This window comes from Falco rusticolus, chromosome 1, assembly GCF_015220075.1.
Source record: "Falco rusticolus isolate bFalRus1 chromosome 1, bFalRus1.pri, whole genome shotgun sequence".
NCBI lineage: Eukaryota > Metazoa > Chordata > Aves > Falconiformes > Falconidae > Falco > Falco rusticolus.
In genome coordinates, this window is record NC_051187.1 from 46,203,069 (window position 1) to 46,221,496 (window position 18,428).

At 34.8% G+C, this 18,428-nt stretch overlaps 1 protein-coding gene across 4 annotated transcripts in view; it reads left to right on the plus strand.

The window, feature by feature from the left end:
• FSTL5 (follistatin like 5) overlaps window positions 1–18,428 on the plus strand; it is a 322,446-nt gene that overhangs the window by 175,034 nt on the left and 128,984 nt on the right. For all 4 annotated transcript variants that reach the window (XM_037377605.1, XM_037377621.1, XM_037377613.1 and 1 more), the window contains exon 6: window positions 6,158–6,278. In XM_037377605.1, coding sequence (XP_037233502.1) covers window positions 6,158–6,278 — 121 coding nt within the window. The remainder of the gene's footprint in view (window positions 1–6,157; window positions 6,279–18,428) is intronic.

Sequence of the window (18,428 nt, forward strand, 5' to 3'; positions counted from 1 at the left end):
GCAAAATATTGTGGTTTGCTAATGCAAAATATAGAAGAAGCAGTTTCTGAAGCGGCATTACCTGGAATATCCCTCTCTAGCCAATTACCTCGAGGTTAGGCCAAGCAGTTATGCTCCTTCAGTTATTTCTCTCTGGCTCAACGATTCCTGAATTCTGTCCCATGAAGCTATGTCCTTTGAAACGTAGCAACAGGCTGAGAAGGGAGCTGGACCCAGCTTCATCTCCTGGGTAGGTCCGAGGCTGGTGCCAACTGAAACTGGACACAACGTATAATGGTGCAGGGTCTTGTTTGCACTCGTGTCGACATTGTTTTCTGTTGGTTAACTCCAAAGCCACAGGCTCAGGGTGCTGTTAGTTCTGGGTCTAATTCTGAGATGCAGAATTTTATGCATGCCATCTATGTGGTCCTAATGCCTATTCTGGTGCTGTACTGTGGGCTGGACACCTACAACTTCAGCATTATATTTGCAGACGTTTAAGGATGTATTTACATCTTGTGAGTTAGATTAGGTCTTCTGCCTGCCAAGTGTGGAAGTGGAAAGACAGGGAAGTGTGACTCTCGATGGAGTAGTTTGCAGAGAGAAACCTCATATCTGGGTAGCATAACTCACTATGGGACAATATTGAGATTATACCCTTAACTGTAGTTAAGTCCATGCCTTTACATACCACTCTTGTATGGGTTTACTAGTTCAGATCTCTGTTAGCTCAGGGATCTCTGTGTCATGATCAGTTCTGTGATGCACGGGTCCTACATCTTTACTTACACTACCTCAAATTCCAGAAAATAACACTCTGCTATAGATACCAAACAAAGGATGATGTTGCTGCCTTACAGAACATGTGGGTAAGTTGTAAGAATACTGATTTAACTGGGTTAAGAGAAGTTAAAGCAAGGAACAGTTTACCAACCTTTATTATTAATTTTATTGATCAAATATTTTAATTTCCACAAAGTTATATTGTGTGGAAGATGGCGTAACAAGGTAACTGAACCCTCTGCTGGAGTCAGGATTAATTTGAAGCACAGTTCCCACATGTCTGGTGTTTGATGTACTCTAGATCAAGCACTCAGTGGTACTGTTGTGATGGGGTACTTGCTCTTAGGCAAGGTGAGCACACATTAACTGAACCAACATATTCACTGTAATGGAAGTTTCTGTTTATAGTTGTATTTTTGTAGGTTTTTATTTAGGGAAGTACGTAGACACCATTAATCACTGGCAAGCGAAAAAAAAAATTGTAAGGTAGAGTAATAGAGGAAATGTGTTATTTGTGATCTAGTTTCATAAAACCTGCAAAATTTTCATTGTGGCTGTCAGAAATCAAATTGAAATGAATGAAACAACCCGTTCTGACATGCAGTTTGTAATTTTTAATCAGATTACCTTTCCCAGTCTCCTAAAAGTCAGAGGACTGACTAAATTCCTGCGAGGTTTTGAACAGCTAACTGTATGCTGTTTAACAGGAAATAAACAATTATGTGCTATATCTTTAAAACATACAGTATTTTCCAAATAGTATGAATCTGTCCTCTATGTTTCAAAGAGCCTTTAGTTTTCAAGGATAAGGTTTATAGTTTAGAAAATCCATATTTAGTTTGAAAATTTAGGTAAGTTTCTAAGTTTTCTGTGTTTAAGGTTTTCACAATGAGCCATAAACAGAGCAGCAGTTTTGCTGTATGGTTTACCTTTTACCTCTTCACAACATGGAAAGTAAATACTTCACTGTATGGAAATGTAAAGTAAAATTTGTAAGCATAAATATTTGTGGTGTGAATTTTTAGCTCAGATGTCTGAAATTGAACAGTCTCATGTATGACTTATATGGCACAATCATAAAATTGTGCAGATCACCTTAATTAGGTTTAAACCTTTATAGTAAGAATTTTCTAGCTAAAAATTTCTAGCACGTGACTTACTAAAACTTTGCCTGTTACTATCCTGCTTCCCTAACTAATTACTGTCTGTTTAATTTAATCAAGGAGTAGACAAGCTGGGCTTAAAGAATTGGCTCAGAAATCAGTTTTCTTGAATTTTACTCTTCTTTCCTCCATGGACAGAGATTAATAGAATTTAAAACTTAAGGCACATTGTTAGATCATCTATGATACATTATCATCTGGTCTAACTTGTGTCTCATAGACATAGAATTTTATTCTATTTGTCCTACAGTTTTAATTAAAAAACCATATTGGCTGAAAGCAAAAGAAAATTGGCTGAAGCAAAAAAGGTCTACAAGGAAGTGTGCAGCCTTGATTTGAAAACATCAAGGAGAACCAAAAAGTCCCAGGATTCAAGGTTAATTGTTCCTATAGCTTTTCCTTTTTTTTTGTTTTAGAGATGTTATTCATTTTCCCTGTCCTATTAACTTTTGTTTTCCAAATTGAAATATCCATATTTCCCCCCACCCCGTGAAAGTACTAATAGAATGTGATATGGTCCATTCTTAGTCTCCCTTTAAAAAAAGAGGAAAAACAAACAAACAAACAAAAAAATCCAACCAGAAACAAAACCCCAAAAACCAAAACCCCAAACCTATAACGATTGATTTCTCTCAGCTCTTTTAATGTAAAGTGTTTTCAGCAGGCTTCCAATTACTTTTATGTATTCTTTCTAACTTGAAAAGTTCCCTTCTAGTCTCTCAGCATTAAGTTTTAGTATATGCAAGTCGAAACTGAATGTTGTGTTTCAGTGTCAGTTCCAGCATGGCTTGTTACAGTTACCTTGTTACACTTCAAAAAAACATACTGCTTGGTTAGGCCACAGAATCATCCTGGAATTTGAGCGACTTCCTTATCCACAGCTAATCCTGCCTCTTTTTCAAATAAAATCCTTTCCAAGGCCAATTTGTCCTCATTAAGGTATGATCTAGCTTCTTATTTTTAGATGAATGTCATTACATTTGGTTGTATGAAAACACAGATCCTTTTAATGAAAACATCCTACCATGTAATCTGTTTCATTCCATATGCTGCCCTGTCCTTCTTCTCATTATTAATCACCTCAACAGTATATACCATCTGCCAATTTTCTTATTTATTTTTAAATTATCAAAAAAGGATTGGAATGAGACCCCAGACTTCCAAAAGCCCACTGGTTTGTTTCAGCCATTGATGATTTCTTAATGAAATCTTTTTTTTTTTCATGTATTGTGATCACTAACATTATTTTCCATTCATAGTATTAGTTTTCTCTTGTAATGATACAGGGTGTGAAATTAAAAAAATACATACAAGAAGCTATTATATTTAGAGAGCTGCCTTTGTAAATTAAATCCCTTACATAATTGAAAGAAAATGAAAAATAAACTTGTCTGACAGGCTGTATTTTCTAGAAGATGGTGTTAAAATACCATGTTGTGACAGGATTTAGAGAAACAAAAAGTATTCACAGTCTTTATTTGTGAATCACGCTGCTTATTTCTTCAGCCAATACTGACAATTATTCATGCCCCATTGGAATATTTGCATTGTGGCGTTATATGTTCCATTTTTTGGAATTTTACTGGTACATGAAGAGAAGTTGTAAAGATCAAGAGGAAAAAGGTCTCCTCAGCCAGTGGGTTCACATGAGCCAGGGACGCTTGAACAGGCAGTTTGATCCTTACGATTTTACTCCGTGCTAACATACGTTGCTGAACAACTGCCCTTTTGCTAATGGCTCGGTTAAGTGCCGGGCTTTGCTTGGCTAGAGTTTCACAGAGGCTGTAATTTCACATCACAGTCAATCTGATTTAACTGCAGGCTGCCACAGAAACAGGTGAAACCCCTGCACCCTAACACCTTTTCTGAGTTGTACTTCTTTTGATAGAATATTGATCCCTCACCCCTTCAAGAGAAAAAAACTAACCGACCAACCAACCAAAATCTCCACAAAGATTAATTTTCCTTTTGCTCAGTGAGTTAATGTGACCTGCGGATCACACTGCAGAGCTGGGAGCTGGCTGGATCCAGTGCAAGAGGATTCCTGGGGGGTAAAAACTGGAGCAGCTCTTTTAACAGCAAATCACAGATACTTAAGATCAAACATGATATGAAATCACTTCTGTACCTTCTAAAATCTGTCCTCAGGGACATTTTTGGAGGGTTTATCAAAGCTGAGTCAATTTTCCAAAGAACCCTGAAGTATAACACCAACATAAAGATGTGTATATATAAACAAACATTGTATCTTATATCTGTAATCAAAATTATGGGTTTACTGAAGATGAAAATTAAATTATTGCCAGGAATATAAATTATATATGTCCATAGCATGATTCCTGGAAATATCTCAATAATTTTTGCTAATCTTTTTTAGATTATTGTTATTTTAAATACAATTGACCAATTATAAATGAAAGGCATCATAAGATAGGTTTCAACTCACAGAACTGAAGCTGAAAACTCTAATATTCAATTAAAAAATATGATACTACAGTGGCAGCTGTTGTTGGGCTTTAACAAATGTTTTATAGTACCACCTTAGGTGTAAAGTTTAATCCTTATTTGCATAATTGAAGCTAGTGGGAAAAAATGTTTTAAGCTATTTCAGAGCATCTTTTATGAAAAACAAAGGAACAGTACTTCTCACCCTAAATGTTCCTTTTTCCTGTGATTTTAAGCACATTTGATGGCCTTGAAATCTCAGAGATTTCTTCTTAGAGTGCAGTTTTCAATACACAGTGCTATATATTTAGTACTACTTGCATTTTTGTAGTGGTTTTAGAGTTATTAATTTTTCACAGGCTACATTTTTGTCCTTTATGTACCAGCTGTAAAATCTATCCTATTTCATTTTTTTCCTTAATTCAGTTTAATGTGAACTTAATAAACAGGCTTTTAAAGTATGAGAAGTAGCTAGCACTAGTATTCAGGTAGCATAGTATGTACCTTTAATTAAGAATAGCTGAAGCTGGTTTTGTGGTGATTTTCCTTTGTGAATAGTTTTCATAGTTTCTAATGTACTACCAAGGTTATTATCTTTTATAATGCTTTTATATTAATATACAGAAGATTACTTCTGGTAGGATAAAATGTTTGTGTCCTTTCTCTTTGCTCTAATGCTCGTTTTATTCTCTGTTATTTGTTTAGATATTTTGTCTTTACATGAATAATAACTGAATTCATTCCTTTATATTTCTGCTGATTCCTTTGCAGAAGCAAGTGAAACACAAAACCCTCTGTATCCCCTATTTTTCAGAAGTTATCGTATAATGATACAAATGTAATGGTTTTGCAGTTATTTTGCAAGGCAGGTAGAGGGTGGGAAGGGTAATTATTTAGAGAGGAATTAACTAAAGTTATTAATTTTTTTCTGTGCCTGGTACAAAACTTTAAACTGTGCAACATTACAACAAGGAGATACATTAGGTTTGGTTCTTTCAGTTATGTGTTAATGTTTTTAATACACGCACCATGTAAAATGAGAATTCTCGATATTTGAGCTTATCAACATCTTAAAAATTCCTTGGACAGAATCAAGGTAGATGTCTACAACATACATAAACTTTCATGCAAAATGGTGCACAAATTAAAGAACATATGTCTGGGAGAAGTTCATTGGAGTTAAAAATCTAATAGCTATTAATTATGATCTGTTTACAAAGTGTATTGAGAAACAGGAACCTTTTCAGGTCAGCTGCTTTTATGACAGGTTTTTGGGAAGAGAATTGGCTTGTCAAAAAGCCTGTAAGAAGTTGATGCAATTAGTAGGGTAGTAGGAGTTTAGTTATTTTTGAAAATGTCTGGATTTGGATTTTGTGGTTAGGAATTAGACTGAGAGGAAAAAGACATTGTCATGTGTACTGGGAAAATTATTATCTCAAGTATGTTTGCGCATTTCTTAATCACCATTCCTATGCATGTAAAGTAAAATCAGATTTTATCATTCACAGCGTCTTTATAATGCTTCTGTCTATTCCCATTATATATATATAATATATGTTCTAAAAATTGTTTCTGTAATCTCAGTGAGTCTGTCCTAAAGGTCTTAACTTTAAAAACTGCAATAAATGATTACAAAGTAACTAGAAATCCCTGACTTTACACAGTTGCGGTTCATTGCCCCACAGCGACCTTAAAATGATCTATTAAATGATTATTAGAAACAATTAATTATACCAGAGAACTCTAAGAGCTCAAATGTAATTTCATGGTTATAATTTTCTTGTCAGGTAATAAAACGGGATGAGCTTGGCAAGGATTTGTCTGACTGCTCTGTGTTCGATTTGCTGAAATACGATGATTATAATAGTGACAAGCACCTAACTCTGGAAGAATTCTATAGAGCTTTTCGTAAGTACAAAGATTAGCCTATTCCTATTTCAGTTTTCTTTTCTCTCTCTTTCTTTGTTTTTCTAAAATTGTATTTTTTCTATCTTGATACGTCCTGAAGCTGCACTTAAACAAGTACAATTTCACAGTTATGATATAGTAGAGAGCTTCTCAGCATGAATCAACGAGATCCATTACTGTCCATATTTCTGAGGGATTTTGGTAATGAAGAATTCATAGATAATCTTTCTTAATGCTGACGTACACTGATAAGTCTGTGTTGCACACAAGTGGAAAGTAGTGTGGTCAAGAATAATCAACAGAACTGAAAAAGCTAGAACACTTCCCATAGCCTGTGTTTTTGAGTGCTGATAAGATCATTTCTGACAAACCCAGCAACAAATGTACTATTTATATTAGGCGCCTTGTGTCTTCACAGGACTCAGAGAGAAACAAAGATTTGTGGTGCAGTTTTGCCAGGTATTTGTACTCTGAATGCCCAGAATGCCCGGGGCCAAGTGTGTACAGTACAGATGAACATCTTGACCAAACCACAGTGGTATGGGTCAGTGTGGTAGTGAGTAGCAGAAAGGAGAAAGGTGTTGAGAACTTTTATATGGTATGTTACAGGTCATGTGAGATACATCCATATATTTTGTTATATTCAGGTCAGAACTGATTTTTTTCCCACTTACCTGTCTCAAATCTGACTGTATCTTGAAATCTGACTTGTTTGCAGTAGCTGTTGCTCCACATTCAGCAACCTGGCAGCATAGCAGATCAAGTTTGTGCTCGGCTCTTCCTATAATTATAGTTTGATTATACATTGACTAGTCCATTAATACCTCTTCATTTTGAGTTATTACAGCCTGTTGCTTTAGTCTTCATGTACTTTACGTTTGGGTAACAGCTCTCAGCCACTTTAAATGATGTCAAATGAGAAAAGATGCAAAAATATGTACAGAGTTTAAGACTGAAAAGTAATGGATGAATATTAAGAAAAAAAGAATGGCTGCATGGAAAGCAATAAGAATAAACATTAAATTAACCATCAAGAAAAATGGCCGGAACATTTCCTAGGTTTGTCCATTGAATTATTTTATTTCCCTGAAAGCCTTTCAGAAAGTGTGATTTTTTGATACTGCTTAGCTGAACAAATGGCTTACTGCAGCTAAAAAACCCTTGTTGCTGCTTCCTGATGTTATCTGACTACCTTTCTTGCAATGTCCTGACGCTCACAGTCTCTCCTCTGAGTGAGTTACTAAACCAGCAGAAAAATATTCACCCACATCCCCATTCCACCTCCAGTCCTGCTTATTTTCTGCCACTTGAGTGACCTGAATCAAATAAGTGAAGGGTCAGACCATAACTCATGCAAAAGAAGTGAAAGGGTGGGACAGCAAAAACTAAAGGGGGAGAAGGACAGAATGGGAGATGTTAGGGCTTTGTGGCAGTGAGAGAAATTAATTCATCTCTATCAGCAAAACACTAGGAAATACCTGAATTTCTTTATCAAAAGTTGTGATAAAGTCTGACTTACCAAAACATCCAGTATTGCATAGCATCTATAGAAACATACCCATACATTATGTATGATCATATGAATAGACGTTATACGTGTAGATCTTGATTATATGCACGTGGAATATATAAATATATATATATGTAGGATATATATCAATCCACAAGGTTAAAGACATATTTAAAGTGTTTGCACGCTGTCTGAAAACACTGAAACCATGTATTAATTAACTTTTTGGCATAGCTGTAAAACGCCAGACAGTAGGATAGCTTTTTGTTGTATATTTTTAATGGAATTTTGAACAATGCAGATAATTTCCATATGGTATATTAAACATTGCCTTAATAGGGATGATTATGTAATCTAATGTTTCCATTAAGTTAGGAATTATTTAGGTTTCTTTGTTGCAATACAATAGTGAAGATCCTATTTAAAACTATAAGGGTATCTTGGAAAATGATTTCTAGAGCAAGATTCATTCTTCTGCACAGGGTTTTTTAACAAACCATCTACATATTCATTACACTGCTTAAGAAATAAACCTATAAAAGTTAATAGTTCATTGTACATTGTGTGCCCAACATTTCAAAGGAATGTGAGGTACCATTGTTCTCTGTAATTAGGGCAAAACAAGTACCCTTGAAATAAATTTGAGGCTTAACTCTAGTTCCATTGGATTTGGTCTCAAAAATCTTTGAATTCAGTCTTTCTGACCTACGTCAACAGCATTATTACGTAATTCTATAAAAGTATGCTAAGTAAAAATAAAACAAATCAAATGATAGCCACTTGGTCGTTTAAGTGCTGCTCTTAGGGCTAAACAGGCTGACCTGAAACTGAGGTGTCCACCAAGCCAAGCCAACCCCAGGCGAAAGGACTGAGACAGCCCCCGGCCAGAGCCCGGTGCTGCTTGCTCAAGGCAAAGCCTGTGCCCTGTGCCTGGCAGTGGCAAGCCTGTGCGTACCCAGACACAGGGAGTTAATACACACAGGGAACCAGGTCAGTGTAAAGAAATTATGCGCAAGAAGCACTGATGTCACATTTTCCACACAGCATTCCATTCAAGTATCTCCTCATTTAAGCATCAACCTACAACAGAATGAAGCCTTCTAATTTTCTTCAATAAATTGAAATAGGAATGTTGAAAATATTTATTCCAAACAGGAATAAAAATGCTTTTTTCCCCCCAGAATTTTCTTGAAGTATTTCATAATTTCAGTTTTGCATGCCAAAGCTGTAATTGTTACATTTTAATTATATATTATAAAATTAAAATTATCATTTTGTACTACTATACTGGAAAATATTATTTTTTACCAGCTTGGACACTTTCAAACATGTAGAACTTATTGAAACCAAAATAGGAAGGGGTGTTTTAAAAATATTTTTCATAATTATGTAATGAGTGAAAGGTTGTAAGTGAGTAATAGTATTTGCAGGTGATCATCTTCTAAAAAATTATGGTCTTATTTGTTATTTAAAGAAGTTTAAACGACAACTGTTATTTTAAATGAAACATGCTTGTAGAATTTTTGACCTCTTACCTGGTCCTCTGTCTGTTGACAGTGTGTTTGTCACTTGTTTTTTCATTCTTTTATCTCCACCTTTTTCATCTACATTTAGAACTTAATCTGAGATTAATACCTGCTGCTCCCAGTGGATTTGTCTTTATCCCTAGTAGCAGTGAGGTGGTGGATTTGAGAACTGTTGAACTCGCCTTATTACAGTTTGCCTGCTGAACTGCTGGAGCAAGAGTTACGTTTATTCCTGGAATGGCGCTGGAGGAAATGTGGGTTTGTAGTGCCAGAGAAATTGATCCTATTCAGAGCTGCTGCACAGAATTCAATGGGGTTTTCTTTTGTTTGTTTGTTTGCTTTAATTCTGTAACTTTAAGAAGTTGTTTTTTTCAAGTATGGAGACAAAGTGGAAGAAAAGGCACAGAAAGGAAGCAGTTTTCATGCCTTGTTTGTGAAGTCAGTCAGGCGAGCACTGAAACGCAAGGAATAGGTGGCGGGGGAGCGGGGGGTGATAGGGGCCCCAGCACCATGCTTTTATACGTGGCAATTCCCCAAGTGTGCTTTTGAGAACAGTTTGTACCTAAAGCTGCTAAAATACAAAATTTACTGTAGAAAACCAAATGTACTTTTAAGACATATTTGAATTTGGTAAAGTTTAAACAGCCTTCATTTTCTACATGTAATTGTTCATCAACACCCTTTACTTGGCACAGGATCATGCTGCACAGAAAGAAGAACCTTTGAAAAAAATGAGAAGGCTGGAAAAGGGCTGAGAGAAGACGTTAGGGATACTTGTGTCATCAGCCTGAGCCTAAAATGAGGATAGTGATAATCAAGCATACAACTAGCGTGCCCATTTCTAGCTGTGGTTTCAAATGGTGTTTAAAAACACTTGAATAAGATTTTGAACACAGTTGGATGGGATTAAAAGCTATCTTCACTATGCTGTTGAACAACCTACTCCCTTATAGTGGTTTCTTTTTAAAGGATTAGGCAATTACATTTTATTTAAATATGAATGCATATCAGGATTAATTATCAGTACTCTTTTATTAGCATTTGCAGGTAAGATTTTTTTTTTCATTGGCATACTTAATTAGAAATTTGACTGTCATCTAAAGATTGTAAATTCAGAATCAAACATGACTGTAGATTATACTGTTTTATGAAGAGCTCCCCACAAATAACGGCAAATCTATTTTTTCTCTCATGGCAGAAAATATACCATCTTAAGGGCAAAGATTAATCATTGTCTGTTTAAAAGGTATTAACATGCACATAAATACATATATGCATGTACATGCTTGCTTGTATTTTGTGAATTACTTTTGACAGTCTCATTTTATCTGACAAAATTAGTTCAAAATAAACAGGACAAGCAAATGTGAATAACTATGCAGTGAAATAAAAGTCCTTTTCGCCTTTCAGAAGGTCAGATGCTGAGGCAGTAACAAAGAAAGAAAATACTTGAGAGGGTGCTCTCTGCCTTGGAGGTTTGTGCCAGCCCCAGGTTCATGAAATGTTACAAGCAGATGAAGATGCTTATTGCCTTTGGGAGTGTTTTACATACTGGCAAGACTGACGCAGTTTTCTGGATGTTGGCTGTTTTCCCTCATACCATGAGGGGTTTTTTTTTGGTGCTATAGCTTCTGCCTACTAGATATGTCTACTAGATGCCATAACTGTTTAACTAGATCAATAGTGTATTCAGAGAGGAGCCTGAAAAATTATTCCCATCAATCTAAGAAAATAAACCAGAAAGTTTAGATCTGGCTAGGTTTTGGGAGCTTGGAACTGAAGGAATCAGTTGTTTTGGTCCTTAGCTGCTTCAGCTGCATCATGTAAAAACCTCTAAAGTGATCCAGCTGCACTGCAGGGTTTTGTTTTCCTATTTTGTTTTCCTTCCTCAACCAGCCCCAGGCTAAAGGATTTTCTATCAGCAAATATTTCTTTTAGATGGGGAAAAATTTATTTAACTTTTTCTGAAAGAGTGGCTGAAAGTCTAAGATGATGGAGACAAACAAAAGCTAGAAAGGGGGAATATAGACTCTTGAAAGCTTTATCTTCTATAAACTGAAACTCAACCAATGTACTTCCTTTATTTTTCAATTATTTTCTTCCTTTGTGTAATGTCTTCTATGGTATCAAGATAATTTTGTGTTTGCTGTAAATGCTATCTCTTTTTCTTTGCCTTGTGCTTTTTTCTAAAATAAATAATCTTATGTGTTTGTGTCCTTTAAAGTATCATCTAAAATGACATTTCAAAGTAGGTACTTTAGGTGGCCTTCATGGTGTGTTGCAAAATTTCAAGGCATACCACAAAGAAATAAGTAGTAATAAATTCTGTTTGATCACTCAGCAGGTGCAGATGTATATGTAGGCACTTCCATTTGGGATTGCAGTAGAAAGAATGATGCTAATTTAGACATTTATAGATAGAACTGATTGAATACAATGAATGTAAATGACAAGTTTATTGTAAATAATAGAACTAAATGTTCTATGTATGAATTGACATCATACATAAAATGGGGAAAAAAATAGCAATATCTTTCAGAAGTGTTTTCTATCATTAGCGTAGAACTGTTTTTGATGTTACCTTATGCTCAAAAACAGGTCCATGGAAGGCGCTCACACTGAGGACTTGAGTGTAAAAATTACCACTAGATGTACAAGGCATTGTCAGAAAGACTTAGCTAGCCAAAATAAAATATGACCTAATTTTATAGTCCCTTCTTCTTAGTGTTGCTTTATAGTTTCACTGGTACTACTTGTGCTTTCAGGTACCACTCAAGCCTATCAACAATACCTAGTCTGTCATGCAGCTGTTTCAGGATCACCTGCATTGTTACTACTATTATACATTTTTTACATTAATACATGCTATTGCTTTAGATATTTAAAAGTACCTTCCATTTTGAAATACCGTTCAGGTCATATAGATTCAGATCTCAAGCATCCTTATTGCTGAGGTATGTGATTGAAGTCATATGTAAACCTACAGTAACAGTAGCTGTTATAGAAGTTGATCTGGGCTAAAAGTACAGAACTTGTCTTTGGGCTTAGCTTTTGAAATGTGAGGCCAGTGCCTAATAAGATTGTCAAACTCAGTGCTTCATTGTCTTGAATCATGTGGAAAGGCAACCACCAGGAAGTCTCCATAAATACAGGGCTCATTGTGATCACATATGATTAGTTATTACGTTCTTTCAGTCCTCAAAAAAGATTCTAAAACATCACTGCTTTCATTATGATAGCTTTGCTTCTTTTTTAATTTGACAAATGCAGTTATTACAAGCACATGTTCAAAAATCCTTTTTTGAAATATGTCTCTTTATTTCTGAAACAAAATAGGCCAGAATTTAACAACAATAACAAAAAAATCTAAATACAAGTGTGTACTAAATTATTCTTAAAATAAATGAGACTTCCCATTGGCTTCTATAAGTTATCAAGTTCACAAAGCCTAACCCAGAACCTTCTTATTGTCATTAGACTTCCAATAACTTCAGTATGAAGTCCCAAATACTGTATTTAATGTGGAATCTGAGTCAGAGCTTTATAACGATGATGAGTCTACATCAGTAAAACAGGTTAACAAATAGTAGAGAAAAGATTTTCTGAGGGAGGAAGAGGTATTCTGTCTCCTTAATTCCTTTTCAGCAACAACCATTGTGTATTAGATTGTTCCAGAGGGTGTTATATTTCAGCACTAACCTCTGAAAATACCAGTTAACATCATACTGAATAGGAGCTATTGGATTTAGTGGTCATATTTTTCTGCTCAACCTAATCTGTCTTTCAAATTCCTACCTGTGCTACATGTATTTTAAATCTAGAGATTCTCAGCTGGAAAAGAATACAACCTCTTCTGTTGAATGGGTAGAATTTTAAACTGACCATTTAAAACAAGTAGTTATGTAAGGTATTAAATGTTGTTTCATAGATTCAAGTAGTGTACCAGAAATTTATCTTATGCTATTAAGTCAGTTCATTTTGATGCCAAGGAGTTTCCAAGTGATGATAAATTTGTTTATTTGGTACTTCCTCAGTAAGACTCTGTGTGGTTTTGGTTTGTTGTTTTTTGGGGGGTTTTTTTGTTTGTTTGTTTTTTAATTGGTGGTGGTTTGGTTTTTCTTTGGTTTTTGGTTTTGGGTTTTTGTGGTTTGGGGGGGTGTTGTGTTTTTTTTTTAAGAAATATTTCATTTTTTCAATTACAAAAGGTCTCTGAGTAAAAAGGGCCCTTTCTAAAAAAAAGTAATCTTTAAGCGTTGCTGCTTGACAATGTAGAAGTCCTCTGAGAAATACTAAGCTGTTGGTATATTTTGCCAGTTCGGATCCAGATCAGTGTAGGAGAGAACTGATTTTAACATACCTTCTCTATAGCATGCATTCAAAACATTTGATAATACTTAAATAGTATCATGCAGCTGAAGTTTTTTATTCTTTTAAAATTCTGCTTGATTTTTGCCTGCCTTCTTTGGATAAACACCAAATGAAAGATTATGTCAGGGTACTGTAAGATCAGGTATTGTACCTGCTTGGCATGAAGCTCTGATGAAGTATAATGTTCATCATTTTATGTAGTCCTGGGGCTGTCTCTCCTGGGCCGTAGAAGGTTTGCACTGGCTTAGGTAATTTAAGAACTGGATAAAAGGTGTCAAAATGAACCCGGTCACATGTAAGTGTGAGTAAGATGTTGTTTCCTAAGGCCAGATAGCTAGAAATGGGGTACTGATAAAACATGATTCCATTGTGATGCTAAATAAATGTGTTGAAGTTCTTAAATTTACAATTTGGCCTTTTGCTAAGTCCAGGTGCCAAAGGTTTTTTCTTCATGTTTTGGGCAAGTTAAGTAACAAATGCAAGGCCACATCAGGTTTGCATGAGTAGATGAAAAAATATTTCACAAGGTCCTTGGCTATCAGGAAATAATGAGGAAATTAAGAGACGCTGTTAATGAACCTTGAGTTCTGCTGACCTCTAATCCCATCAGCGCGTTTACCTGGGATTTTTTTGCTCGGGTCAGTGATGTAAGTTGGCAGAGATAGCTCTGTGAAATATAGGATTGCAGAGGGTGAAGACTGGAACCAAACACCTTAATTACAGTGCCATTGTTTCAGACAAGAGAATTGGTAGAGATTGACTTGCATAATATTTGTTATTGGCTCAAAATGCCTGAGAATGAAGTCTTGTGTGCCTTTCAATGTTACGGAGAATGGAACAGGATGTTGAGGGAAAAATAAACACTGAGCAATTATGTATATCTGGTTATGGTTAGCAAAGTCCCTCCGTTAATTGATCTATTAGTTGTTTCTCAGGAATCGGTTACCTGCGGTGAGTTACAGTATTGTTACAACTATTTTGTTACGTTTCTGGTTCTGAGAATATTTTCATCTTTGCAAAACAGTGTACCTGTAGGATTAAGCTAGGACTGATGCGCTAACATTCATAAACACCTTTATCTAGATATTGTAATGAACATTTCAAGGCAAATTTAAAATAATAATTTATAGTCACAGTTTTCTTTATTAACAGTCTTAAAGGAAGCACTCATTACGAAGGTGGGAAAAAGGAGGAAATACTATCAGAACATAAGGAATATTAACTGTCCATTAAAGGAGACAATCACTAGCTAATCCACAAGCAAGAGCATTAAGTAGCTCTACTTGCAGGCAGAATTACTCTTCTGGAGCTGTAATGAATATTAATAGGCTCATAAAAGATTATTTAGCAAGAAAGCCTCTATAACCATTGCATTACTTGTTTCCTTTGCACCCATGGCACTACCTCTTTATCTGGATTTCATATTTAAAACTGGTCACTGATTTCAACTTTCAGAGTAACTGGCTACTGTTAGCAATATACATACATAGCACTAAATAACAATAAATATTCAATTAAGAATAATTTTTTAACTAATTTTAATTTTAGCATTATATGAAATCTCAATACAAGTTAGCTTTCCTTTAAAAAGAACTGAAATCATATTGAGTATTTTTCTTCTTTAGGAAACATCAGAGAAATCCTTTTCCTCTTGCAAAAACCAGTGTTTTAGTCTGAATTTAAGACATAGGTGAAATACTCAAAACTACATCTCAGGTATTTCCTTATGTGCCTAGATAGTTGTTTTATTTTCCATAAGGCTGAATGCACCAATTTAAAATCCACTTAAGAAAAGGAGATCATTACTGCCTGTTAAAATAAATGGTTATTAGTTCAGTATTAAATTTAAATAATGAAATATTTGGAAAATGAAAAAAAAAACCTTTATCAGAAGAACTGCTAACTTGAAATCTGAAGGACCTTTGCTATAACATGACTCATTGGTTATTTGTCAATTGAACTTAAGAAACAGGGGGAAAAAAAAATAAAAGATGGTTCTAAATCATTGCCCCAAGTCATCAAAAGGGGAATGTTTTGATCACTAAGATAATGTAAGTATATCAGATGAAGACTGAATAAGATATCTTTTTTTTCCAAGTATCTTTTTTTTTCTTCCTGCCCATTGGAGAATGTTTTGAGCTGCTTTGTATTACTTTGTGCTCCATACAAGGTTGAGTTTACTGGTGATTCTTAAATATCCAGCACTAATGTTCACTTTAGAAACGTGTTACTAAGTAATTTTATTGAGAAATTTAGAACATATTGTTTCATCTTTATACCTCTCAGGCATCCAATGGAGTCCAAAGGAACAAGCTTTCCTGAAAGAAGGTTGTTGAGTTTTTGGTTTGGGGTGGTTTGGGGTTTTTTTCATAACTCATCTACTCTGCTTGCCTGTTTTGGTTTTGTTCTTGCATCTGGGTAAACAAAAATAGAAAAATTATTATAGACAGAGTATTGTAAAAGGCTTTTAGTAATTCCTGAGAAACCTGGATTTCTTAAGCATATCTGACATCTACACTATTAAAAGAGAATCTGAAGACACTTTTGCATCTAGATTATGTGAAAGTACTTTGGAAAAGCTGTAAATGGGGTTAATAGAAAAAATAATTCCAATTTTTACAAAACTTGTGAGATTTTCTGTAGAGCTTTATGTTATAGAAAAGTATATTGGAAATTTTTTTTGGTTGAATGCCCTCAGGTATCCATGACATACAATAAGGAAAAATTAGCTCAAAACTGCCTCAATTGCAAAGAAATATATTGGAGAAGAAACCCTTATAGTTCACTCCATTGTTCATGGTGAATTAGGTTCTGGCAAAATGTTCTTATTTCAGAAAATTTCATTATTAACTTCATTTCCAAAACATAATAGCACAGTTTCGAGTTTTACTATAGTATTTCTCCATGGTTTTTGAGTTTGTTTTTTGTTTTGTCATATGTGGGTTTTTTCCCACTTAATAGTGTGGTTTGCTATGTTGTATGTTTTTTGCAGTTTACTACTATCCTAGCACACCCATATATGCTATTGGCAATAAGACACTATTTTTGGGCAACTGAAATAAGCAGTAAATAAAATATTTGATCTAAATATTTTATAGAAAGTTTCAGTGAAATTGTGAATAAATGATTTTTCAATATAAAAATTTTCAACATACTACATTTTAAGTAAAAATAAATGAAGTGATTTATGTTGGCATCCTAAATTAAATGCTTCAATAACAATTTGAGGTTTCCTACCTGGTTGTTTTTTTTATTATTTTATAAAAGAGAAGTAGTTTAATTTTAAATGTATGCTGTACACATAGAAATGTGTACAAATAAGATATATGCACCCTTATATAAAAGTGTATAGGTATGTATTTAATCTGATGGGTGCTTTTTAAGGCACCCAATTAAAACTTTAAATTCCTATTTGAAAATGCCCTCTTTATGTCATTTTTGAGAGAACCTTCTGGCCAGTTCCACACTAGAGGGCTCTAAAGTTGCCTCAGACCCTGACCACAGTATAGAGTGGAAGTATCGGAAGGAATTGAGTGTTCCTTGCTTGGTGACTCCTGCAAGCATATTTGTCTTTTCCATTGCAAACTTTCCAAGGGAAAAATAGCACAAGTAGACACTTAATAGGCCAGAGGAGAACATCCAACTTACCAGTTATTATACTCCTGTTATGTCTGCATTTATTACAGGGACAATAAAACTGTAGTAAGTGCAGTAACCTTCATAGGTAATACAATTTCAGTGTGTTCAGAGATGGACCGTTTTCCTGTCTGTCTTCAATTTATCATATATTCTGTCTCAGTTATATCTTTTAACTTAATATAATTTCATTTTAGTTTCCTCTTACTTACTGTTTTCAGGACTTGGTTTTGTCTTTTCCCCTTCATTCCCAGGTCAACAAGGATTAATTAAATGCAAACGTTGTGCTCATGTAAGTGCTCCTGACCCATATGCTGAAGTGTGCTACGGAATACGAGGGAAAAACTCAGGGCAGTCATGGGATTTCCAAGGTTTTTTTACCCTGTATGTGGCAAGCAGCTGTAGCTTGTTCATAAAATATGGTAAGGGAGAAAAATGTAAAAGGCAGTGATTTGCAAGAGGCTTCATGCTGCATCCCTTTGGAAAGCAGAAATGTATATCTCTCCTACTTACTTGCATCTCCTGCACTACTCTGAACTGCAGGGAGGGAGAGGCGTGCTTCTAAATCAAAATCATGGCTCTAGTAAGTTTTCAATGCTCAGCTCATTCCAAAGATCAAAAGCTAGAAAGTTTGGAGAGGGTAGGGCAGTTGCAATATTAGTTAAACATGACAAATGCATTATTTATTTTTTCAACCTAGTTTTTTTTCTTTACAAAGCATAGCATAATAAAAAGTTGATTTCTAACTTCAGAAACATTAAGAAAAAAAAGACTATACTACCAGGCCTTAGTGAAGCACACCGATTATCTCTAAATTTGTTTTTGTTTTACAGAAATGAGTAGATTTATCAAATAACCAGTGGGAATACATGATTAAAAAAAAAAATCCTTATAAGAGATCTTTAAGGCTTAACTTTTTTTTTTTGGGGGGGGGGTGGGGGTGATTGATGTTGTAATCTAAAAAGCATTTGAAAACCATTTGCTTTAATAAAATATCTGAAGATTTTTGAAAGGAAAATATTGTTAACACATCTATAATCTTATTAGTCTAGTTTGTAGCAGTTGCTAGTACACATATTAGCTCATGACATTCATTTTAGTGCATTCACA